Here is a 26,275-nt window from a genome sequence, read left to right as displayed (position 1 = left end):
GTGTATTCATCATTTTTATCGCGCTGTCTATGAAAATGGCACGTCGTTCGGGCGTTTTCATAATCTTGTCCCAGATCTGTTAAAACGGTTTCGTATTCTCGACACCCTTGTCTTTCTCATCTTTAAAAGTTTTTCGCGTCTCCGGACCGAAATATGTCCAACCGCCTATACTGAAGAGTATCTTTCTAACGCTACCCTTTCCGCGTGAAGCCACTATTTCCGAGATACCTTTGAGCGAAAGATCGGCCCTAGGGTCGAAATAGCGTACGATACCGTCATCGTCCACGGGGAAAAAGGCGTACACGATGTCGGTAACGTATTGCGTGGGAATATTAGACGGCAGAAATGTCAGGTCTTAGCGATAACGCGTCCAATTCGTGTAATAAGCGATAACGCGCGTCGGTAGAGCTCGCGACGCGTTCGGATCGTCGAACTCGTCGTTGGGATCGCTGGTCGGATTGTTCTCGTCAGGTTGGCTGCCGTTACCGCTACCGCCACTGCCACCACCAATCGTAAATCTCGGAGTTTTGAAGAGCGTGAATATGATGACACCGAGCAAACATAGAACGACGATCACGGAAAATATGATCTCTTTTTGGTTGGTTGGGCTTTTTCGCTAGTTATGACTATCGACGACGACGGTACGCGAGACACCGGCATCGCCGTCTTAGTAGCAAACAACCTACTACGAGCATTACCACAGGGCAACATGATATTTACTACTACTACTACTATTTTATGAGCGCGCAACAGGAGAAAAACGAGGATGAAATAAAAAAACTAACAATTTATTCCTAATAAGTTTACTATACTAAGAAATTTTCGTTACATTCTTGGCGTTGTTTTTGTTATTTTTATTGATTACAATTACATTTCGTCGTTGATGATTTTTACCATTCTTACGAAACTGAAATCTACGCTTAAACGTGATATTTGCCTTTTGGCATATAGTTTCGATCTTTTTCTGAAATAAATGAAGCAGTCTTACAATTTTGCATGTATCGTTCGTATTGTTCGTTGGACGGTGATAACAGCAGCATAAAGTCTTCGTTTATCTCCGTAATATCGCCAAAGTCTAGTCTGCAATTGGTGCGAAACAACTTGATTCCTCGCTCGATCATGGATTCGAGCCATGCCCATAGTTCGTAATCCATTTCTCGTACGTTCATGATTAGGTCGCGTTTCGCTTGAAGCATCGACTCGGGTAAATCGTTGTCGTTGTCGTTTTTCGAGTCTATTGCCGCGTTACATTCCAATAATATGTCGAGTAACGAACTACACCAGTCGGGAACATTATCCGCGATATTAATGTTCGTGAAAAAGGAATAAGATTTGTTGTCGCTGCCGATCATTGTTGTCGACGTCGTGGTTACAAATTTACTTCTTATCGGACAATCATGCGAGCGACAAATGCTGCGTCAGTCGTGACGAATCGCGGACATTGGTTCTCGTTAACGGCTACAGTTATGCCAGCTTGCTAGACAAAACTGAATTCGTTGGCGCGGATAAAACTATGACCGTATACCGTCGAACCGACCACATTTACGAGATCCTTTAAAATGTCGATTTACCATTATAACCGTCCCGTCGATCGGCTAGTATGAGAAGACTTTTGTCGTAACGGTAGCCGTGCAATAGGCGCGACATGAATCGCCATACCACGCGGCGTTCGTCGGCAACGGGGAAAACTATTTCGAAAAAGTGTTCCACACTGGCACGATGTTTCAGCGCCAAGGCGCGAACGTACGACCAACTGCAAGTAATGAACACCGCATCCTCGGGTCGCGTTCTACGCAACGTCGTACCGTGTTTCACCACGTAGCCGTTGGCCAGAGTGAATAGATTGATTTATTTCTCGCATGTGCTTTGAAGCAACAACGTGCCCTGACTCTTGAGACGTTTTGAAAGCACGCGTCGCAATGCCGTCGACGTCGAATTGATGGACAAAAATTTGTGATCCAAATGATTCAACGACGATATCTTCTCCTTAATCTTCGTGCCGCTACGTGACGAATAAATCGTGGAGAGATATTATTATTATCACCGTCATAGAAGACGTCAATTCACCCACGAATTCGCATCAATGGGATCACTCTCATAGACAGCGATGTGCAACGATGCGACGAGACACCTTCCCAGTGGGAATAAAAAGAAGACGGTGTCTTCCAAAATCTTTCATGATTTCAGTATTGTCGACTTCTTCTTGTCATTGTTGAAAATAATGCAGTCTCTCTTCCAGTAATAAAACGATTGATCATCTATGCGATAAGAGTAAATTTTCTAATGCTTCGAATAAATATTTTTCAAAAGAAATTTCAAGAGAATTGTAGTATTTGTTTCTTTCAGAAACAAGATTATTATTTTTACTTTTTAACAGACTCGTGTCTTGCTTATTCTTTGTAACTGTGGTTGAATTCTGTTCGCATGATAATTCACATGAAATCTCTAGGAAAGAGATGTTCCGTCATTGTCGGAAAACTTAAAGGAATTTAGCGCGAAGGAAAATTCTGAACATATTCATAGAGATAAAGATACCAGACAAAAGAATCTACACAGTAATTAGAGAATATTTATTTAGGATCACGGGGTTTTCCTTCATCGACAAACAGAAGATTATCAATAGATACCTAGCGATCGCGTTCGGTATCCTATCTTATTTTCTAGAACTTGGAGAGAGTTGGTCGGCTACTCCCACTCCAAGGTCACAACGGTGCCCTTGGTGGAACATAACTTAGAAGTGGCAGGGCAAAACCGCTATGTCCCAAGTTAGTTTCTTCAGTTGTCCATACTCGTTAGGCGGAATTACGCAAAGGTGATCCGCACATAAGTCAATCTATCAAATAACTTCAGTTAGCAGTAAAAATGAGAAGTTACTGTTAGTAATAAACAACGAAATTCGGGCAGATAGTGATACAGGGTCCAAGCGCTACACTGATCTGTTGTACAACGAGTATTAAATATATATCTTCAATTCATTACATTGGAAGTGTATTATTTCTGGATCAATTCCTTCCATCCTTACAACGTGGAAGTGGAAAAGGATAACGGTCCTTTTTACAGTAAAGTGAGAACGCTCGTGCACGAGAGCGTGCACCGTACGGAAGTGAGAACCAGCACGACCGTACAACCTCACACTATTTGTTAATATGTAGTCTATTATCGATTTCTGTCTTCTCGTGTTTTCGTAGGTTAATTTGTGTTGCGGTTTATGGGGGTAAAATGTGTTGTTAATGCTTAGTTCGTTCGTAGCACAGAAGATAGTAAGCCTCTTCTTGTTGTCATTCAAGGTGTCCTCGTTGAAACGATTTTTAATCCCGTTTATTACCTTATTACCGATCCTTGCATTAAAGTCCCCGAGTATTACAGTCTCGTCTTGCCTAGCTACGTTGTCTAGGTCCGTTTGCATCAGTTTTCATGTATTACATAAATACACACACTTTTGTTTTTTTATTTGGCTTTTTAGTTTCATTAATAAACCTATCCTTGGTAACGTGACTATTTGATGAGGAAAATATCGAGCGTAGCAGATAAAAAAAAATAACTTTGGACGAAACAATGTTAAAGTTTCAAGAAAGCTTAAGGATGACCAAATTAACCTATAGTTTTAGGTTAAATGTTAAGAACATCCCTCCATAACATTATGTCGCGTGACTGAATTTTAACTTCTGCATTTCGAGGGTAGTCAGTTGCTAAAAACTCTTGTGTTTTTGGACAAAACTATGTGTATATACGTATTCGTTACTAGGACATTTGTTTCGTGAAACGAGTGAATAACTTAAGTCAAAAAGAGGCGAGAAGAGCAATAAACGTCGAGTAACAATGTAATTGTATTACGCGTCTTCTCCTCAGATCACTTGGTAGTACCACTACTCCATGCAAATTTTACCGTAGTACCACTACTCCATGCAAATATTACCACAAGTTTTAAAGTAAACTTTTTAACCTACACGCCGCAATCCATATCCGCGGCGCCCCGGTCTCAATCCTCATTCCATTGTTTTGTGCAAAGAAACCACATTGCTAATAAACATATTGCATATTTAGAAATAAAATATGATAAGAAATAAAGGAAAGAAGCATCAAAAGAGAATAGAGATGTTAGAGACAGTTCAATTGGGAGATTGAAAAGAAAATTGCGTAATATTAAAATTGAGTTAGAAAGAAAAACCTAAGTATAACCGTTAGATGTTATATTTTTTGTTACAGCGGAGATATGGAAAGGTTATGGTTTTGGTCAAGTACCCTGTGAAAGAGGAACAAGTTTCCCTCTTGCCATAATTTTCGTCAATAGATGTGGATATTTTATACATATTATTAAATATGTTGGCCAAGTATCAGAAATCACAGGATGAAACAATGCTTTTCTTTCTCATCTTTTTACTGGCGAGTGAACAATTTTCATTAGGAGGTTATCTCAAGAAGATGGCAATGTTAAGTTATTTAGATAAATAAATAAGCAGTTGTCAATCAAGTATTGTAAAAAGAATGAGGCGTTTAGTTGTTAATAAAATTTTCCGCATATTAGGCAGGAAATACTTGTCGTCGTCGTTGTCGTCGTCGGGGAGTGATGTTGATGCACCGGTTTGTCAACGTAGAGAAGATTCACCCTTAGAGCGAATTTTGGACGAGCTGAGTAATATTGTTTCAAAGACAAATCTGCTAGAAGACAGATCAGGTTAACTACGGTCTGCGGAGGTGGTTGAGATTGCATTTGCAGCAACTACCAGCAAGTCGTTTTAAGAGATTCATATCGGTTTGGGAAGACCTATGCAATGACTAAGTAGTAATTGAGTGAAATAAAGGGTACAAGATACCATTTAATCGAAAGGTTACTCAACCTATTCCTCCTAAGAAGCCATGGTGGTCAGCAATTGAGCAACAGTTAATCGCTGAGCAAATTTTGTAAGTTTTTAGAGAAAGGTGCTAGTAGGAATTGACAAGATTCACCCGCTCAGTTCATATCGAAAATTTTCCTCGTTCCCAAACCAGATGGGTCTTACCGTCTGATTTTAAATTTGAAAAATCTCAACGAGTTTATTTCGACAGAACATTTCAAATTAGAGGATATAAGGAAGGTTAGGAACGTAATGAAACAAGATTGCTATATGACAACACTGGATTTAAAAGTTGCGTACTACCTAGTATCAATAGATGTCAATATAGGAAATATTTGAGATTTAGATTTAATGGTGAACTTTATGAGTTCACGTGTTTGCCTTTCGGGCTTAGTACTGCGCTTTACGTTTTTACAAAGATTTTAAAGCCAATGTATGCAATACTGAGAAGTCAAAGTTCGATCCATGTGAGATATTTAGATGACGCATGGCTTATGAGCGAATCAAATACTGGGTTTATGGATAATTTAAACCAAACCAGTAAGTTATTGAGAAGGTTAGGATTTATCATAAATAAGGAAAAAAGTCAACAGAGGCCTTCGACAGAATGCAGATTCCTAAGTTTTATATTAAATTCAGCCAGAATAAGTCGAACTTCCAGATCCAAAGAAAAATACGCTTAGTCGTTTAATAAAAAATTATAAGAACCTACAGGTTTGTAAAATTCGGGAGTTCGCATCTCTGATAGGAACTTTGAGTTCTTGTTGGCCTGCTATGAGATACTGATGGGTTTATTCGAAGGATCTTGAACGCGAGAAGACTTGGTTGTTGAAACAGAACGGTGATAATTATGAAGCTCGCATGAGGGTTCCGGTTTTTCTTACAGGAAGACCTATCCTAATGGGAAACCAACATAGAAATGGCTTTTGATCCGATAAGGATGTCAGAATTTTTCCTAGATATATTTACAGACGCATTGCTCTCAGGCTGGGGAGTTTATTGTTATGGGCAAAGTACGCATGGGTTCTGCAGTGAGATGGTTCGAGAATCTTCCATCAATCACCTAAAATTAGTTACGGTGTTCTTTGGATAAAAGTGCTTTGCTAGTAGGAAGAGAAATTGCGATATTCTTTTACGCATAGACAACACAACAGCATTTGTATATATTAATCGCATGGGTGGAACACGAATTGAGCGTCTAAGTGGCACTGCAAAGTCTATTTGGTAATCATGTGAGGATCGAAATCTTTGTATTTCCTCTTCTTACATTCAGTCTAAAGAGAACAAGATCGCGGGTCAGGAATCCTGAAGATTAGAACCGAAAACAGAATATGAGTTTAACGGGGTAGCTTTCAGAAAAATTTGTAAAAATTCGGTTGTTCAGAGATAGATTTGTTTGCTAGCAGAATAAGCTCGAAATATCGAAGATATATCATAAAAAAAAAAAAATTTTGAGAAAAGTATCATATGAAGGTGCCCGAGGAATCCTGATGGTACCGAATTGGCCTTCCCGAACCTTGACTCCACATCCACTATGGCGACAACTTTCCCTGGTAGCATCCTTGAGTGAGTCATCAATGCGTCAGTATGAGACGTAATAAGATTTTTATGCAGCGAATTCGAAAGAGCGGCTAGTTATGCTCTCATTAATTCTATGAGGTCAGCAGTGACGCGGCTGTTTGGTCCAGAGATAGGTCAAGATTCAAATGTGAAAAGGTTTTGCAGAGAAGGATCAAGATTAAGACCGGCACAACCCAATAGTGACAATGCTTTTAGCATTGACGACAGAGCACAGAATGCAAACCCTGTTCACAGTGGAAATATCAGAGTGTTAAAGGATCAGCTGGAAATAAAGATTCCGCACAGTTAAAGTCAACAAAGCATGATAGAAACCTACCGTCCTTGGTTCTGCCGATCTTCAGGGATGACCCTTCCGCCTGTGTAGTTGGCTATTAAGCAATACTTGATCAAAACTGAAGAGTTGAGAGGTTGAGAAAATAAGCTATTCATATCTTGGAAAAAGCCGCCCAGGGCGGTTATGTTTCGGACGCTCAGTCGCTGGATAAAGAGTTAATGTGGACATTTTCATAGCATACAGCACTCGTCACGCGGCATCATCATCGCGGCCAAGAGGAGTGGAATTAATATAGATCTTATTAGGTGCATGGCAGAATGGACTGCGGAGTCGAAGATTTTTGCAAAGTTTTACAGTCGAGAGATTATACATGACAAAAAAAAATTTACCCAAGCTGTCCTGGGCAAAAGACTAGTATAAGGGGAGTGTTCCTAATTTATGCAATTTATTAAGTAATCTTTGGTAAAATGTTATACGTTTTATTCTGATATACTGTGGCTAAGCTGCTGTATAGGTTATAAACATCTACCAAGTGATCTGAGGAGAAGGCGCGTAATACAATTACGATAGAATTTTACATAGGTAAGTTCGTTTAATCATTAAATTTTACTCATTTAATTATTAAAATACACATTTAACGTTTTATTTTCTGTAAATAAATATCAAATATTTAGCGAACAGCGATTAATGAAGAGTCTGTGCAGAGTATAGTATTTAGTCGTTTTAAAAACAATGACATTTTTGTGTAATATACACTATCGAATTTAGTCTTTGTTAGTGTACTTTCCACGAAATTAGGCAATAAAATAAATAACCCATGAGGCAAGATTCTTTTCTTTTTTTGCATAATTTTTCCACATTTGTGTTTCTTAAACTATCTCCGTCCAAGTCGAGCGAGGAGAAAATAAAGAATTTTACGTGTAATGGACAGTGCTTTTTGCTATATTTATTGACAGTATTTCAGTACATTTAAAATACTTTAACGAAGAAATTGACAAATCCATCTTCGTTCTCTGTAAATCGAAGAAACCATCGAGTTGACCTATAGTTAAAGCATCTTTAAATATTTTGTCAAAGTTTATGGCTTTGCTTAAATCAACCTCTTGTCGAACAATGAACGTTGCTCCATATTCGCGCCATTTAAGAACCAAGTTTTCGTTACCTTGTTTTGATATATTAGAAACAATGATTAATTTTCTAGCTCCTTGTTCGATCATCCATTCGATCAGTACTTTTCCAAAGATATTGAAACCGTCGATAACGAGGTAGCATTTATCGCTATGAAAGAAAAGTTGAGGAATGAAGTTAGAGAATTGTTTTTCTTCTTGCAAGTTGACCAAAACCTGTAAAAAAATACATTCGTATCATAATTATCAAAAAATCGAACGTATTATTTTATAAACTTTATATATAATTAATTACCTTTCAGTAACGTTCACAAGCCTCAATTTTTCTTTCTTCTGTTGCTTCCTGAATTATAATTTTTCGTGATATAATTGGTTTTATTATTCCTGTTTATATAGCTTTTCTCGTCAATTCTACTGATTCTCTCTTTTTTTTTTGTGGTAACTTAATAAGGTTGTTGAGGTACCGATGCCTTGATCGGTACAACATTATTTATTTATCGTGAATATGCCGATAGAATGTGATATCGATCGTTGTTGAGTAGTGATGTATCGAACGATGCTCCTACGATGAGCTGCTTGATGATTTCGTTGCTTCGTGATGTGTTGCTGCGATGCTCGCGTGATCGTTCTCGAATTTCTGCAGCATCGTCTGGGGCCGATGCGTTCTTCTTGAGGAAGTTCTCGTTGAATGTTCGTGTTAGAAAGTCTTTCTTGTAATGTCTCTCTGTGCTATTGTTTCAAGGGTTTTTGTAGGGATCCGATGATCCTCATCCCTTCCCCAATTGGATTGTCCAATAGTAGCAAGTCTTTCCGCATAGTCCATCGATGAAGAAAGTTAACGTTTTTTAGAGAATCTGGCAATGGAAACTATTCAGCGGGAAGGACTTAGTTTTCTCTTGGTTTTCTCATGTGTCGCTCAGCAAGCAGACCTCAACTTGAGAGGTATGCTGGTCGATGGGTTCGTTCTACAGATACCTCTCGAATAATTTATAGATTTTTTGGACAGTTATGTCTTCCAGAAGACGCTAGAGGGTCCTTTCTAAATCTTCGAATACGAATCGCATGATCCAACATATTATCGAAAAACTAATACTATACGACTCCTTCTCGCAGTTGCGACGTTCGCAACAGAGGTTTTGTAAACGTTAGCTATATACATTTACGAATCGCATAAAATTATATAGCGGTAATGGATTGTAATTAGGCCTTTTAAAATCGTAAATCATTACCAAATGTTTAAAATGTTTAACAATATACAAACAATTTTCCATATTGCCTGACAATAAGATGTTTAATCGCGGGCGTCCAGTGGAAGAATAAGACGAGTATCTTTGCTAATTGCCCAGTAGGGCATCCTTAGACACGGCTTAAAGAGCGGGGAGGCGCGAATAACAACATTTCGATGCACTCTCTCTAACCAACTAGAGGCATGATTGTTATCGCTTCGATATTCTCTAATTGTAAATGATGTAGGCGCACATTTTTGTGAACATATGCAAAAACCTACGATCTTTACGGATCGTACAAACGTTAATCCTTTTCATACTACCAACGTAATTTATTCGTATTTCTTTATAATCTTTATTCTCAATAATCTTTATTCGTATTTAAAATTTGTAGGATTTGAAATGAACGTAAATGACTGATTATTTTCTTAATTACCTATAATATTATTCTTACGATTATTAGCGTCAGCAACCAGTGCATTTATTTTCACGTTATTTTTTTAACTGGATGAATTTAGAGTCCAATCAACCAAATACATTTATATTTTTTTTAAATTATTTTTTTTGTATATGTCTAAATGTTTGCATTATTTTATATCAAGGATAATATTTGAATATTTAACAAAACGAACACCAATGTTAATATTCTACAATATTACATGAATTTTCAAAATTGCATATTTATATACGAATGTGTGGTGTGTTTTTTCTTTTAAGTTTACTTGTATTTCTCTCTCATCGAGATAAGTATAATTTTCTTTCAAAATTATATACTTAGAAATAAAATTATTTTTTGTTTGATATAATTAGAAATTGTTTTAATTATAAGTAATATTGCATACAAATTTTGTACAGTAAGTAATAGAAATTTAGATGGAGACGATATTCAAAAAGACTAAAAAATATGTATCGTTTTAATTCCTATATAAGCTTATCGAGCAAACTCTGTATCTCTTTTTGGTACGATGTTTGTTATAGTTCCAAAAAGCTGAAGTTTTAATTAAATGTACAACCAATACTGTAGGATTCGTGAAAAAATTGGGCTGTTGGACAGACTGGACCGGGACTCGAACCCGGATCTTCCGCTTTCCGGGCGACTGCTCTTTAACCAATTGAGCTATCCAGGGCCCACCGTCCAATCTCCTCACGAACGCCTACTTAAGTGTTTGGCTTGGAGGTGCTCGCATCCCACAATACGGTTGAGGGGAATAACAGAAGAAGACCAAAAATAAACAAATAAACGAGTAGTCACCCTCTGAGATAGTAAAATGAGAACTAAAAAACAGACTAAAATTAATTTTTAAATTAAATTCGAAACAAAAGCTGTACCTTCTTTTTTTTTCTTTTTTTATTTATTATTGTTAATTTGAAATAAAAGGTGTTATGTTTAAACGTAACAGAAGGACCATAAGAATCGTATCCGAAGATGCAGAGAAAAGACTCACTCATATCATTCAAAACTTATAAATTTATATTAAATTAAAAATAAGTATATGATAACTTGACTTCTATGAATGAAATCAAATATCAATTATTGTTATTATTATCAAATAATGATTAAATGCGTTTATTTGTCAGCCTATTTGTGATATTGCATCGTTTATTGTTAAAAATACGTATACCGATATCCTAAATGAAAATTGGAAACGTATACTTTTTAAAAATTATTTTTTCTTTGTACAATTAAAAATTACAATTAATTTATTAGGAAAATAGTATCGACAAATATGATAAATATTATCGCTTGTTAAATCTCAAAACAATAAGTTTCACTGGTTGCAAAGTTATTCTGAATTTTAGGTTAACATTTTCAACTGAAACTGGATCGTCTATTCGAACAGTAAATTTTCTACTTAGACTAGAAGCTATTACCTTCATTTGGGTCATAGTATATATTTCTTCTTCTTCATTCTTTAGTTTAGGCAAGTTGCCTGTTTCGTAACGACGTTTTTCTGCCTATTGCACTGTTAAATTGTCGCACCATCGTTTTCGTAGGCGCCCCGTACTTCTGCGGCCAACCGGTGACTTATCCCGTGCAATTCTGACGATTCTTCTGTTGTCCATTCTGCTAATATGTTCGTTCCATTCTTTTTTTTACTTAGTATCCATTCGTTAACGTTCTCCACTTTGCATGTTCTTTTTATATCTTCACTTCTCTCTCGGTCCAGTAGTGTTTTTCCAACTATTCTGCGAAGAACTCTCATTTCGGTTGTCTCTAGTAACTGTTTCCTTTTCGCTGTGTCTGGTCGAGTTTCTGCGGTATATGTCATAATAGGTCTCACCGTTGCCTTATAGATTCTTGCTTTGATCTCTATATCCATGCTTTTGTTTCGCCATATTGTGTCATTCAAACAACCCGCTATTCTGGATGCCTTCATTGTTTGTTCTCTTACCTCTGCTTCAACATCACCATACCTTGAGATTTCTATTCCTAGGTATTTAAATCTCATTTCCTGCTGAATAACCTTCCCTTCAATTTCCAGTTTGCACCTTAACGGTGTCTTTGACGTTGTCATGTGTTGCGTAATCCTACGCAAGCGAATGAGTGAGAATCATCTGGACGTTTCGAGACGTATCGACGCGTGTCGAGATATCGCGACAAAGAAACATCTTAGTTACGGTATAACAAAGGAGCGCAGCGAGCTCCTTGCAGGGCGCTTTCGTTCTTCTAGCACGCGTACTCCCTCCATTTCTATTAGTCCAATCATATGCATCGACAGCTACGTTACCTAACTTTTCGGTAATTGGTCCGCGCGTTGCATCGTCTTTTTCTATAAAAGCCGAGTGCTTTCACGTTTAAATGCTATTCTACCACGAGAGCTGCGAGAGATCACGTCGAAGAGAACTACACTCCTGCGCTACTATTACATCAGTGGAACAAAGGGACAAAAGGAAGAAGGCCACGTGGTCAGAATTATAGTCTGCTTTGGATTAACAGCAACCTCGATAGCTGCCGATAGGCAAGCCAGCGACACATCATCATCAACTGTATTTCAACCAGGGTTTTTATGCCGAAAAGCTTTTCCCTGCAACGAGCCAAATAAATCGTACTTATTAGTACTGACTGGGCTCGAAAAATATATTTTAATTTATTTTCACCTACCCTCATTCCTCATAAATAAACGATTCCTAACATCCATCTATAAGTGCATTTTCAACGACAAGAAAACCACCGAAGTACCGATACAAGGCGTCGGTCGTTCAACATCATGCATTTAGTTTTCTGGGCCGATATCTTCATATTGAATGATTTGGCTATGCAGTTAAATCGGTGTAGTAGACGTTGTAGATCATCCTCATTTTCGGCCACTAATACAGCGTCATCAGCGTAGCATAGGATGGTTATTTCTTCGTTGCCCATTTTATATCCTTTTAGTAGTCTTACATTTCTTATTATTTCGTCCATAATGATGTTAAAAAGCAGGGGGCTTAAGGAATCCCCTTGTCGGATACCACGACCTGCATCAATCGGTTCAGTCAAGGCACCATTTATCTTTGCTTGGATCTTATTGTTCCTATAGATGTTCTCTATGGTCTTGATAAGATTATTCGGAATTTGCCGGTTATAAAGGAGGTGTATAACATCCTTTAATTGCACACGGTCGAATGCCTTTTCCTATAATAGTATATATTTGACCTAAAAAAGTAATATTAAAAAAACAAATATTTTATTGACCAACTATTTAGAATACTAACTCAAAAATGGATAAAAATATGCTTTTACCTATACATCCTCTTTTCCCAAAGCTGAACGGACGAAAACATTTCTCGTTATAATTTCCCGACAAGAACCGATCCGGGTTAAATCTTAACAGATCAGTCCAATATTTATATTTTCGGTGCAGTGAAAATATTAAAATAACTACATGACAATTTTTTGGTATTATCACATTGTCGTTCACTTAATAAAATAAATAAATACATATTATTACTACATAAGACAGTAATGTCAACGGACAAAAATATATACTAAAAAATATTTTATTATATGTAAATATACCTCTTGTGTCCCTATATAGTTTCCGTGCAATAAATGGAGCTGCAGGAAACAGACGTAATGTTTCCTTGATGACTCGATCAAGATATTTCTTTTTTTTAGTATCTTCCATTGTAATAGGAACATCATTTGGATTGCTTGAGCCGTACAAATCGTAAAACTCCTCGTATACTCGATTTTGGAATTGAAAAAACCGTATACATGATACCAGTTTTGTATGAAAATATAATTGATTTTTGAAAGATAATGACACTTCGCAACGACCTCTTGTATCTTTCGAGATTTAACAGATACTAGAGAAAAATCTTTAGACGGGGAGCCTATTTAAGCAAGATTAAGATCACACTTTCTCCAGGTGTCAAGGATACCTTCAACTCGTGTGGACAAAATTAGAAAAAAAACTTTATTTTATCTATTCATTTATTCCGTGCGTATCGATACTAATTTGCATAGTCGGAATGTATCAGCTACATAGTTATTTATATTAGCTACGCTACCTGGGTACCTACCTGGTGCAACCTGGGTAACGCTGCATGAACCGCCGCCGAGCTCAGTTAGTTTCCTCCTAATGCATTGTAGGTATAGAGATTGATTGGACGAAATTAGAATTTTGGTAAATTACGTGCAGTTTGCTGGCCACTGGCTTTTGGATTATAGCGTTTCTATGTAACAATAATTTTCTAATGATTTTCTATTGAATCATTATCAGACAAGATAGACGTGTAATAAAACACGTAATAGAAATACATAACATATCATACGAGAAAGACACGTGCGATCAAAAGAAAATTTATCTAGCACATTAATTTAACATTTTAATAATATAAGAAAAACTGAGTATTTTATCTTGAATAATTATAACTAATCGAAACGCACTCTTATATAATAATACAAAATAAAGTCATTTCAATCTGACCTTTAACCGAAACACTTCTTGCTTCTCATTTTATGTATCTCGTTTGACTAGTAATTATTTATTTGCATAATACAAAGTCAAATAGAGGGAAGAGAAAAAAACAAGATTTCTTTAAGAAGAAACTATGTTTATAACATCGCTTAACTTCCCTTTTCTAATGTAAGAAACTACGTAGATGATACATTCCGAGTACGCAAACTAGTATCGAATCGCACGGAATAAATGAATTGATAATTGATATTTGTCTAATTTTTTCCATACGTGTTTAACCTGACATCCTTGACGCCTGGACAAAGTATGATCTCGATCTTGCTTAAATAAGTTCCCCGTGTGATGATTCTTTTCTAGTATCTGTTGAATCTCGAAAGATACAAGTCGCTGCGGAGTTTAAACTTAATATCACTTCTTGGCCTACAAGAGAGGGCCCTGCAGTATTTTAAAACTATTTTTGCTTGTTTTAAAATTTTCTATTTGTTTAACTAAACATGTGGTATATAAATAAAGTTAGTGTTTCAACAGCAATAATAATAATGTTATTCTATGTTCTGAAATATATAATAAATAGATTTCGTGAGTATAACATGGTAAAAAAATTTTCGGGACCTAAAGCTTACCCTTTTATTTTTTTTTTTTTTGTGGAAACCTGAATATATTTCTTGGTGATTTAAAAGGTACATTTTTATTCTATTTTTATAATGTCTATATTTATGCGATATCTATTGAATGAATATGTCTTACAATTAGAAATAACTCATAAAGTAATAAAATTATCTGAAAACTATTCTTCGCCGTGGAAATTGTGGTTAGGCCCTCAATTAGCCCTAATCTTCGATGATCCTGAAAGTATTGAGGTAAGATTTATCAAATTTACTGCACTTCGTTATAAACGGTTTGCCCGAATTAGATTTTCTCTTATTTCGGCTTTTTTACATAAATTTTTTGCTTTCTTTTTAGTTTCTATCAAAAAGTTCTAACGGTTATGAAAAAAGTGCTGTATATGACTTTGTAAAATATTCTTTGGGTAATGGAGTGTTTACTGCACCAGGTAAACTATAAGTTTACACGTGCTATATATATATAAGGATCTCTCTTTGTCTATTTTTTAATAAATAAATATAGAGAAAAAAAAACATTATAAAAAATTAAAGTAAGAAATATTTTCTTATTTAAAGCATCCATATGGAAGATTCATCGAAATATCTTACATCCAGTATTCAAAGAAAAAATGGTTTCAACTTATGTGGACTTAATAGTAAAAATTCAAACAGACTAAATAACATTTTAGAAACTACTAACGAAAAAACATAGATTTCATGCATTACGTACATCTTTGTACGTTGGACATCATATATGGTGAGATATGGATATTCTGAAAAGTTCAAATATATGTATGGAAATATTAAAATTTTCTAAAAATTATTTTTTTTTACTGACAGATAGCCTATTGGAAAGTGACTTAAATTTGCAGAGCGATCCGGATTGTAATCTTGATAAATATATGTCAAAGTAATAATTAGTAAAATATTTTTTTATTTATATTGTAATCTACTATTATTGCATATTTGTCCTCTTATTGTGAATTTTATTTTTATTTAGAGTGATGGACATAACTATACAAAGAATAATGAAATTCTGGTTACATCCAAATATTATATTTAACAATTCATCTAAGGGAAAACGTCTACAAAAATATCTTTCCCACTTGATTAAAATAACGAGCGAGGTATAAATAAAACGATTATTCACACTTTTAATTATCTCAATTTTCATTAATATATATTTTTCTAAAAAAATTAATATTTCATTCATGTATATAACTTTCATTCGTCAAGATTATAAAGAAAAAGAAGGAGTCAATGCACAAGGATAACTTTACCCAGGAAGGAAAATGTCTATATTCAAGTAAAAATAACCATTTGAAAAAATATTCTTTTAATAACGTATTTATAGAAAAATTCCTTTTATAATAATTATAAATAATATATAATTATGCTCTTCTGTAATTAAAGGAAAAGATACTAGTTCATTTCTAGACGTCATATTTAAATCGCTTTACGAGTCCGGAGTATATTCGGAGGCAAATATTCGTGATGAAATAAATACAATGGTTTTTGCAGTAAGATGAATTTATTTCAGATTAGATAAAATTTCTTTTAATCCATTAAAACTAGAAATCATTTTGTATTATTTTTTAGGGAAGCGATACTGCCGCTAATACACTTTCATTTTTATTTTTAATGCTGGCCACGTTTCCAGACATTCAAGTACGCACAGATTGTACTTAAGCAGTATCTTATTTGTCATTATCTTTCAAAAATCAAATATATTTTCATACAAAACTTGTATCATGTATACGGCTTTTTCAATTCCAGAATCAAGTATACGAAGAGTTGTACGATTTGTACGGCTCAAGCGATCCAAGTGATGTTCCTATTACAATGGAAGATACTAAGAAAATGAAATATCTTGATCGAGTCATCAAAGAAACATTACGTCTATTTCCTGCAGCTCCATTTATTGCACGGAAACTATATAGGGACACAAGAGGTATATTTACATATAATAAAATATTTTTTAGTATATATTTTTGTCTATTGACATTACTGTCTTATATAGTAATAATATGTATTTATTTATTTTATTAAGTGAACGACAATGTGATAATACCAAAAAATTGTCACGTAGTTATTTCAATATTTTCACTGCACCGAAAATATAAATATTGGACTGATCCGTTAAGATTTAACCCGGATCGGTTCTTGCCAGGAAATTATAACGAGAAATGTTTTCGTCCGTTCAGCTTTGGGAAAAGAGGATGTATAGGTAGAAGCATATTTTTATCCATTCTTGAATTAGTATTCTAAATAGTTGATCAATAAAGTATTAGTTATTTTAATATTTCTTTTTTAGGTCAAATATTTGCTATGATTCAAATGAAGGTAATTGCTGCTAGTCTATTGAGAAAATTTACTGTTCGAATAGACAATCCAGTTTCCGTTGAAAATATTGACCTAAAATTCAGAATAACTTTGCAACCAGCTGAAACTATATTCTTGAGATTTAACAAGCGATAATATTTATCATTTTTGTTGATACTATTTTCCTAATAAAATAATTGTAATACTTAACTATACAAATAAAAAATAATTCTTAAAAACTATACTTTTCCAGTTTTCATTCAGAATATCGGTAGTCGTATTCTTAACAATAGAGGATGCAATATCACAAATAGACTGAAAAATAATTGTATTTAATTTATAATTAAGTATTTTACAAGATAACTACAGAGACACTCAAATTGCTTTTATCGATGAGTTGGGTATAATGAGTATATTTGATTTTATTTGTGGGGGTCAAAGTATTGCATGGTCATTTTTAAATTTTATACAAAATTATTAGTTTTAATGAAAAGAGTGAGTCTTTTCACTGCATGCTCGGTTATAGGTCAGGGTGAATAATAGTTAAAACGACGTAGTATAAGTATGGATCTTATATTTTAGCAATAAAAAAGAATATACAAACTCCATAGCGAGGCAACTAGCAAGAAAACTCTTATATATTTTACTTTTTCGAAAGGACTTTCGCACTCTGGTCTGGTTTCTGTCTATTTAGCCAATATACAGTGGAAGAGGAAGGACTCTCTTTGTCCAACAGGACGTTTCTTATAAAATTACGGATTACTTATTGGTTATCAATAGATCTTTTTTTTAAGAGTACGTAACGCCTTAGAGTTGGTGTACATCCCACTCTAAGGTCCTCGGAATTTTCCTGTCCATACCTTCACGTGTAAACAAAAACGAGGACAAACATTAGATCTCTCCTCTTGAGGGGATCTAATCTCTTAGATTATTACTATTTCCTGTAAACTAAGATCGAGAAAGAATTATATATGTTATCGGCATAGTCGGAAATCCGTCATTGCTAATAATACCCCGGCATTGTCATCAATGCAAAGCGCCTTTCAACAAAGTCGGAAATGTATTCATATTTCTAACATTTCCTAGAAATTCTCCCTAGAATATTTCCTTCTAAATTCACTTATCTTCCGATACCATAGGGAACAAAAGGTACAGATTTTCCGAGGGAATCTATATGAATATCGGTCTAAAGGTAATATATCTTCTCCTACGATAGATAACAGTGGGCCCTACATAATAATACACCAACATTGACTAAGTTTCGGTTTATAGAGATACGCATAGTATATAGGCCAGTCAACGCGGGCTTAACATCGACTTTTTTAGCTAAACGCATGCATCTTTGACCTAAGGGTAAGTTGACGACGCTGAATCGAATGGTGCTAATTTTATTTAAATCTGATCCCGAGGTTTTGAGAAAAAGGGGTAAAAATGGTAAGATATGGCCTTATCTTAGAATCTAGGCATTTAATCGAAAAAAGTTTCAAACAAAAGTTGTAGAGAATTAAAATATACATAAAAAATGTTCTATGAGTTATCTTCGTATTTTCAAAAATAAGCGAATAAAATTGGATTGAAGATGGGAAAAAAATTGTAAGAGTGGGAGAAAGCAAGCTTATCCCTCCGTCGCGTTTTACACGCGAGCGAGCTAGTGTGCGTGCGAGCGTCGTGTGCACTAACAAAAACGAAGGATTTTCGGCAATCTTCGGGACTCTCGGTCTTGAATGAAAGTGCGAGTGAGAGAACAAACCAATATTTCTCTCTTTTTATTTATCATGCGATAACGAGTATTATTGTCCTTGGCCATCGATTGTTGAGCGTTCGGATATTTCTCTTTTTATATTTTTTCTTTCGGTAGGAAGAATTTTACGTCTTGGCCATCGTGCGTCGAGCGTTTTGTATATCTATATATATCGGCGTATAAGCGCGGCATTTTTAAATCGAATCTTGATGCTTATGGCACGCCGTTTCTTTATTTATTATCAAAAATAATGAACCTTGAGTAAAAAAAAAAATAATTCATTTTAACAGAAACTATTATTATTTAGTTGAGAGTAAAAATAATGAATTAATTTTGTGTCTCGCCATAAAATTAATTAGAATAATTAATTGATATAAATTCTTTGCCTCACAAAAATTTATTTGTGTATCAAATTGAATACGTATTCTCTTAAAGACGAAATTTAAAATTTAAATATATTTCTTATTAAATTATGTATTTTTTAAAATTTTAAATTACTGATTTTTTGTCTCGTAAAAATTATTAGCGTATCAAATTAAATACATATTTGAAAAATATATCTCAATTCTAAAACTTTAACAACAATTTTCTTTGTTTGTTTGTTTGTTTGTTATTTCTGTTTTTTTTTTGTTTTTATTTTCACCCGCATCAAAATTTGTCCACTCGTATCGCGATTATTTTTATTACATTTACATTATTATATATTTTAAATACCTTGCAAGATGTTTTCTTTTTTTTTTTTTATCAATATTAATTCAATTGATATAATAATGTTGATTTGTTCTATCTGTGAACTAGAGAAGTTTGTTCAGATGTAATTAATTATTATATCAAATTACAAACGTCGTTCTATATTCATTAGAACAATTTTTAATTTTATATATATATATTCCTTACAAATAAAAATTAACACACAAAAAAATATAAAGAACCTTAGAAAACTTTCAACACTTATAAAGTATTTAAAATTTGTTTTATTTGCTCAATAAACTTCTTTAATTATACCATCAAGCAAACCACTTCAATCTTACAATCGTAATACAGCTTCTAACTTACTAATTATGACAAGAAAAGAAACAAACTTTTTCCCTGATATTAACCGTAATAATAATGACATCCAAGGAAAATAATTAATTAAATATCCTTGAGAAGAGAAAACAATTTAATGTTATATTATCCCCTTTAGAAAAAAAGAGAAAAAAAAACAAAGAGTTAAGAAAATTAAAAAAAAAATGTAAAACAAACATAAAATCTATAGGACAATATTTTAAAAATCAGAATAATATTAAATCAACGAGAAATATATAATATATGAAAAAAATATCTTTGAGATTAACGAAAATACGAACAAATTTTGTTATCCCCAAACCAATATTAAATTTGATATTATCACAAAACGGATAGGTTCCTATTCTAATCTCATTGTAATGATAACATTCAAACTCTTTAGGGTTGATATGATTGGTGGTAGGTGATAGGAATATTGGAATGGGAATAGGTATGGGGATAGATTGAGAATGGGACTTTACATGTGGGAGCAGGGATAACGATATCCTTGTACAAAGCATTCTTGTATGACATATTGCTGGGTTTAGGAGATAAGCCCTTGGTAACATATCTCTCTCACGTTGTAAACCCTTCTCTACATGTAACTTCCAGAGATATACTACGCACTCTGTGTTTTGACATTCGGTTTCCACCACTTTTTCCAAGGGACTTGTTATTCTATCGTCGACGCACCACTGCACGTGGAAATAATCTTATATTATCCTGGAAGGTTAGAAATGAGACAACCGTCATAAGTCTCGTCGCTTCATCTTACAATTTATTGCTTGAACCTGCTAACCAATTTTTATTCAACCTTTTCTAATATATATCTACAACTACTCTTATTTTTGTTTGTTTGACATTTATCATTTTTACGTATCAATCAGAAATTGTATTTTGTATTTTTGTATAAAAAAAAGGAATGCAAATTATTACAGTATTTTTTACTAATTATTAGTACCCAGTATGATTATTTAAAATAACACCACCAATTGTACCGTAACGCAAAATATCAAATTATTTTTTTATTTTATTTTGTACAATCATTTAAGTATCGTTTGTAAATTAAATCCTTCAACCGAACGCGTTTAAATAAATAAATAAATCAAAGACAAAACGTGAATAAAAAATGTGTGTACGAGAGAAAGAGAGAAAGAGAAACAAGAAGAAAATATTGATAAAAAAAATAGGAGTTGGATTATTTATTTGATATTATTTTGTTATTGTTTATATATGATAACAGTTAAACGAACCACCACCATCCTCCTCACATATCGTTGGATTTCAATCGAACCGTCGCAAAACAACATGATTAAAAGTAAAATGTGATTGTAGCCGCATCGGGGATGAACACATTGACTGTCTCTCACCGACCAAACAAAAACTCCGGTGGGCGTTTATCGAACGACCAAAATATTCTCTGCGGTTTTACGGACAAAGATTCCATTAACCCGAGTACGGATCAATGACCGGATTTCTCTACCTTTCTTTTCACACCATTTTCTATCATCTTTTTATTTCTTTCTTTCTTCCTTTAAACATTTCCATTTTTATCATCCTTTTCGTTGAATTACTGAAATCATTTGTTTCTAAACCACCTACTTTACCCTACAGCCCTACAGTTATACGAGCTTTCTAACTTAAAAAAAAAAAACAAAAAATAAAATAAAAGGGAAAGAATATAAAAAAAAAAAGAAAGAAAGGAAGGAAGGTAATAAAGTTAGTGAAGTCAAAGAAACGGGGGAAGAAGAAAAGAAACAGGAGCGAGTGTTGTAATGAGGAAAAATAATAGAAAAAGAATAAAAAAAAGACAATTTGAAGGAGATTCTTTATTTAGAACCCTTGTATTATCGTTTCTCTTTAAAATTCAACCACCTTCTGTGAAATTGTCATGGCCGAAACGAAAGCTTTTTATCTTTCTAATTCTATTTCTTGAAAGTTACCTTTTTTTTCTTTTGTTCTTTTTTTATAAATATATAAAATTAATCGGAACGAAAATTGCTCTGGATTACTTGTTAAGATTTAAATATTCAGTTACGTAGGAGGTACGTGCAAGAAATTTAACTTTTTTGTTTATCCACTGTGTACATTTGTTTTAAGAATTTCTAAAAAAATTTAGAACATATTTTCTGTAAAGAAGTTTCTTCGTGTGTGTAAAACTTGATAATATTGAAATATTTTATTATTACGAGTATACGCGCGAGAAAAAGAATTTTCTTTCGAGTTAAACGTTTAACGTAATTTGAAAATAATAAAATTTTAAACGTTAAAGTAATTTGAGTTTCTAGAAAACAAAACGAAATGTAGAATAGAATTAAATAAAAACATTTTGAAAATTGGAGAAAGTAATATTTGTGTGCGTGTGTGTGTGTGTGTGTATAAAATAGGAAATTATATATGTCCACCGAGCATGCACCTTGAGTGCAATTGTTTTCGTGCAATTCCGTGAGAGCATGAAAATTATCAAGCGATAAACCCGATGTCATAGTTAAGTTTTCGTGATGATGTACATTGTACCCAACCACATACACATGCGGAACTAATGTTTTACATCCAACCATACTGCAAGATATAAATCTCCTAACGTATGATTAATTTCTGATACGAAAGAAGTCGTTGACCTGCATTTATCTATAAATACGATCTAGCTTTATGAGTGCATAGGCTTGCAATCTAGTGGAAGAAGCTGGAAAACCAAACGCGTCTTTATAAACGAGAGAGAGTTAAGAAATTGCAAGAACCTTTTAGTATAATTTATCTTTCATATCATCTCAAACTTACTGCATATTTATTCGACAAAAATAACAAAAATAATAGAAGATGAAAAAAGAAAAAAGATCAAAAATTAATTATCAATATTTTTCATAGTTTCAATATATATGTATATGTGTACATTTATGTATATATTTATGCAAATATATATATATATATAAGTGTGTGGGTTGAAAAATATTAAATTTAACATAGTCAAAATCATTTTTTGTCTATCAATATCACTTTAATTAACAAAAAAGAAAAAAAAGGAAAAAAGAAAAGGAAATAAAACTCCTGCTGTGTTTTGATTGAGGCTTAAATTTTTCCAACCCACCCCCTCGTATATATTCTCTCGTATTAAAATCGTACGCTTTATATTTTTAATTAAAAGAAAATTACGTATTCTTTTTTTCTTTTTTTTCTTTTATGATTAATATGGATAGTTCTACATTTCTTTTTTTTCTGGATCTCTCTCAGTGCATCACGAAATATGAAATAGAACAATACGAAGAAATTTGTATCTTAACGCAAATGTAAGATCACTTGCGAGAGGGAATTGTGCGAGAGGGAAAGAAAAAAGTAACAAATAATAACAACGGGTTTATTTAATTTTGCGTTTCGATAAAAATAAAGCGACGTGTTTCAAAGGTTATCAATTAAAATGATTTTATCCTTTTGCCGAGAAGCAAACAAGGCAAAACGTTAAATTTACCAAAGCATTGCGTGCGTGCTTGGGGTTTTTCATTTGTGCACGCAACAATCATCACCGTCACTTATTACATATCGTAAAACATTAACTCGATTCGTTTTAACGATACATATCGTTTTTTTTATTTTTATTCTTTTCATAAAAAACGAGAAGGATGAAATAAATTAAAAAATCAAAAAAAAAGTAAAAAAAAAGAAAAGCAAATAAATCCAAATAATTCCTCTGTTTCCATGTATTTTAAAAATAAAATAACAATCAAGGTAACAATACCGTTCAACGTTAGTTTTAATCATACCTCATCGTAATCGATATCATAGTTGAACCTGGTAATACCATTGTTTCTTCCAAGAACAATTTTAAATAGGTGTAAAACGCATGCACTCAATTAAATAAAATTAATTGTAAATAAGATGCGATTAACGGTTATGGTTATTCGATAATTATCACAGCTAATGTTCTTAAAATGGCAAGAATGGTATTTAACAACTATCCGTATAAAACACGAGTATTCTTATGCGTATACACAAATTTAATTGTACATTTAAGCGGACCCAAAGGTACAATTATATTTCTGTATACGTATGAGAATACAGGAGCACGCTAATAATGCTAATAATTATTATTATACGAAAAATAATTGATTATAAGGAAAGTAGTTGAAGATATTTTCTCTCTCTTTCCCCTCTTACGTATTTTCATTTAATTCCATTCCTGTTGTTTATAATACGTTTATTTTTAAACTAAATTAACTTTGATTGAAACGAACGGTTTTAAAATATGCAACGATCCAATATTCGTTGATTTTCTGCAACAAATGAAAAACCCCTTTTGCTATAATTCAACATTCTGATTTGTGCCTTTGTCATGACAAAATATCGATTATTTCTTTCTTAAATAAACGGATACTCTAGATTACTTTTCTTGAATACACAATTCCTAATTAAAAGATTATCGAATACATGAAAACACGAAAAAAATAAAACATAACTGTGAAGAGTAAAAAGATACGATCAGTGTTGAAAACACGTAAACGTTTATTCACGTGACGATAAAATAACTTTAAAACATTATCATAGATAAACATAGAACTTTCTAACGTAGAACAATCGATGAAGGTGTTTAATATTGCGACGTTAATATACTTGACAATATAATTATTAAAAGAGATACAACGTAAACAATTCGATCTAACTGTATCCATTCGATAATAAAAAAAAAAAGGAAGAGAAAAATAAATAAATTCGAATAAAACTCAGAATCTCTCACCTCCGAGTAAAAAGATGAACGAAGTTTGGGATTCGTGCTGTCTCGGGGGTGAATTATTATATTCGTTCTTTCTTTCTTTTTTTCCTTTCTCTCTCTCTCTCTTTTTTCTTTTCTATTATCTACCGTGTGTTTACAACGTCACTGGGGAAAACTCACTTAAACCTTACGTAGAAATATTTCACTATAAAGAACCGAAATAACGTTCAAGGTCAATATCAATTAGGTCGAACGAGATTAAATTCTGATCGAAGCAGGGGATGATATGTTTCGTAACGTGAGAACAATTACGATTTTTCTTTATTTCTTTCTTTTCTTTTTATTTCTTTTTTTAATTTTCTTCTGAATAATCAAATAACGAGGAGAGTTTGTTAAAGGAAATAAAGCTTTTGTTGTTAAAATGATTTCGCATCACAGAAGTTACCTCGTTCGCGGCTTGAATCTAACTGAACGGTTCGTTCGAAGAAGCGCAAGCATATAACGCGGGGCGTATCACGAATCGTACAGACCCTCCCTCTAGCTCGTTCTCATCCCCGAATCATCTTTATCCATCCTGAGAACATCTACCACATCTACTTCTTACTTTACCTTTCGAGATACTTTCGATTATTCCTCTCCAATATCTCGAAATCATTTTATTCTTACCTACGCGTACTCTCTAACATTTATATATTTATTTTATTTTATTTTCGTATTTATTTATCAATATAGAAAACAAAAATATCACAAATATTCTTTTACCCACGCAGACTCATTCTTTCTATCATATTATATTTTTTTATCTAATAATATCTTCTAAGATACTATTTTATTTTATTTTATTTTTTTATTTCTTTTAATAGAAAGGATGTTTCAAGGATTTTATTTTACTTGCACGCGAGCTCATTTTTATCATATTTTATATATATTGTAACGCTCCCGCCCAAAACACAGATTTCGAAAAACAACAGGAACAGAACTTTATTAAACAGCACGAACTCTTACAACCGATAAGGCCCTTTCTACAGTTTCCCGTTTTACAAACACGTCCGTGCTTTCCGAGCTCCTGTCAAGTTCTCCCGATCAACAACTCGTTGCTCGGAAACGGCCTTCACGTCCTTTTTCCAAGGACGGCTCGAAACAGGGTCGTAACACTACTCCCCCTCTTCGAAATTGTCGTCCCGACAACTGCGGTCTTCGTTTGGCGCCCTAACTTTGGCTCAGAGATGTGATGTTCTGCCATGGCCTTCTCTTCGCCGTAACCCGACCTGGTATTCACCCGGAGCATCAACTCACTCCGCCTAGAGGGAAAACCATGGCGTAAAAACCCCTAGGAGGCCGACGCGCCTGCCAGCAACCGTTCCGATTCCTTCTTAGGCTCGACGTTCCCACGCTTCCACAGCCTCGCTCTTTCTCCAGGACAGCACGCCTTTCCCAGGACTGTTTTCTTCCCTTCAGAGTAGTTCGAAACTGAACGCCTTCCCCCGGGAAACCACGTCTTCCTCCAGAGCTTCATAAGGAACCTTCATACCCACCCTCGGATTTACCAACGAGACGTCGGATCCAGTATCCACCAATATCCTGCACGGCTCCCCATTCACCTTCCCCGCGAAAATAACCGACTCCTGTTCTTCTTTCGCGTGCACGTCCTCCACCTTCCTCACGAGGGGCCTAGATGCTTCAACCGGACTGGACCCCGTCAATCCGGTTCCTGTTAGTTTCCCTTGCGCCTGCCTTCACGGCACTCCTTCTGGAAGTGACCCGTCCTCCCGCACTTCCAACACGAACTTGCGTTTGCGGAACGCGTTTCCCGCGGAGCCGCCACCTTCGGTCTCCCTTCCCGGCGGAGAGAACCACCCCCGCCGGCGCACCCATCCGAACATCTCTCCGTCGTCCTTTCAGCCCTTC

The 26,275-nt window shown here is 34.2% G+C and overlaps 1 protein-coding gene and 4 long non-coding RNA genes across 5 annotated transcripts; 1 reads left to right on the top strand and 4 right to left on the bottom strand.

The window, feature by feature from the left end:
• Positions 1-7,611: 7,611 nt before the first annotated feature.
• On the bottom strand, positions 7,612-9,747 carry LOC122518935. The gene is made up of 2 exons (XR_006304194.1): positions 8,113-9,747; positions 7,612-8,033 (listed from the first exon to the last, which is right to left on the bottom strand). It is a non-coding gene; the product is annotated as an uncharacterized LOC122518935 (long non-coding RNA).
• A 1,813-nt stretch (positions 9,748-11,560) lies between these two features.
• On the bottom strand, positions 11,561-12,218 carry LOC122518939. The gene is made up of 2 exons (XR_006304198.1): positions 12,147-12,218; positions 11,561-12,069 (listed from the first exon to the last, which is right to left on the bottom strand). It is a non-coding gene; the product is annotated as an uncharacterized LOC122518939 (long non-coding RNA).
• A 3,594-nt stretch (positions 12,219-15,812) lies between these two features.
• LOC122518860 (cytochrome P450 4C1-like) lies at positions 15,813-17,294 on the top strand. Its single transcript, XM_043637977.1, has 6 exons — positions 15,813-15,858; positions 15,966-16,072; positions 16,152-16,220; positions 16,329-16,503; positions 16,603-16,779; positions 16,867-17,294. Exons 1-6 carry the CDS (start codon positions 15,813-15,815, stop codon positions 17,028-17,030), a joined length of 738 nt encoding a protein of 245 aa, XP_043493912.1. The 3' UTR covers positions 17,031-17,294.
• Positions 17,295-23,828: 6,534 nt separating this feature from the next.
• On the bottom strand, positions 23,829-24,425 carry LOC122518938. The gene is made up of 2 exons (XR_006304197.1): positions 24,392-24,425; positions 23,829-23,930 (listed from the first exon to the last, which is right to left on the bottom strand). It is a non-coding gene; the product is annotated as an uncharacterized LOC122518938 (long non-coding RNA).
• An 84-nt stretch (positions 24,426-24,509) lies between these two features.
• Positions 24,510-25,074, bottom strand: LOC122518929. Its single transcript, XR_006304189.1, has 2 exons — positions 24,813-25,074; positions 24,510-24,572 (listed from the first exon to the last, which is right to left on the bottom strand). It is a non-coding gene; the product is annotated as an uncharacterized LOC122518929 (long non-coding RNA).
• Positions 25,075-26,275: the final 1,201 nt, after the last annotated feature.

The sequence above is a fragment of the Polistes fuscatus genome, unplaced genomic scaffold, assembly GCF_010416935.1.
Source record: "Polistes fuscatus isolate 324 unplaced genomic scaffold, CU_Pfus_HIC Scaffold27, whole genome shotgun sequence".
Taxonomy (NCBI): domain Eukaryota; kingdom Metazoa; phylum Arthropoda; class Insecta; order Hymenoptera; family Vespidae; genus Polistes; species Polistes fuscatus.
This window is presented reverse-complemented; position numbering and strand designations above follow the sequence as displayed.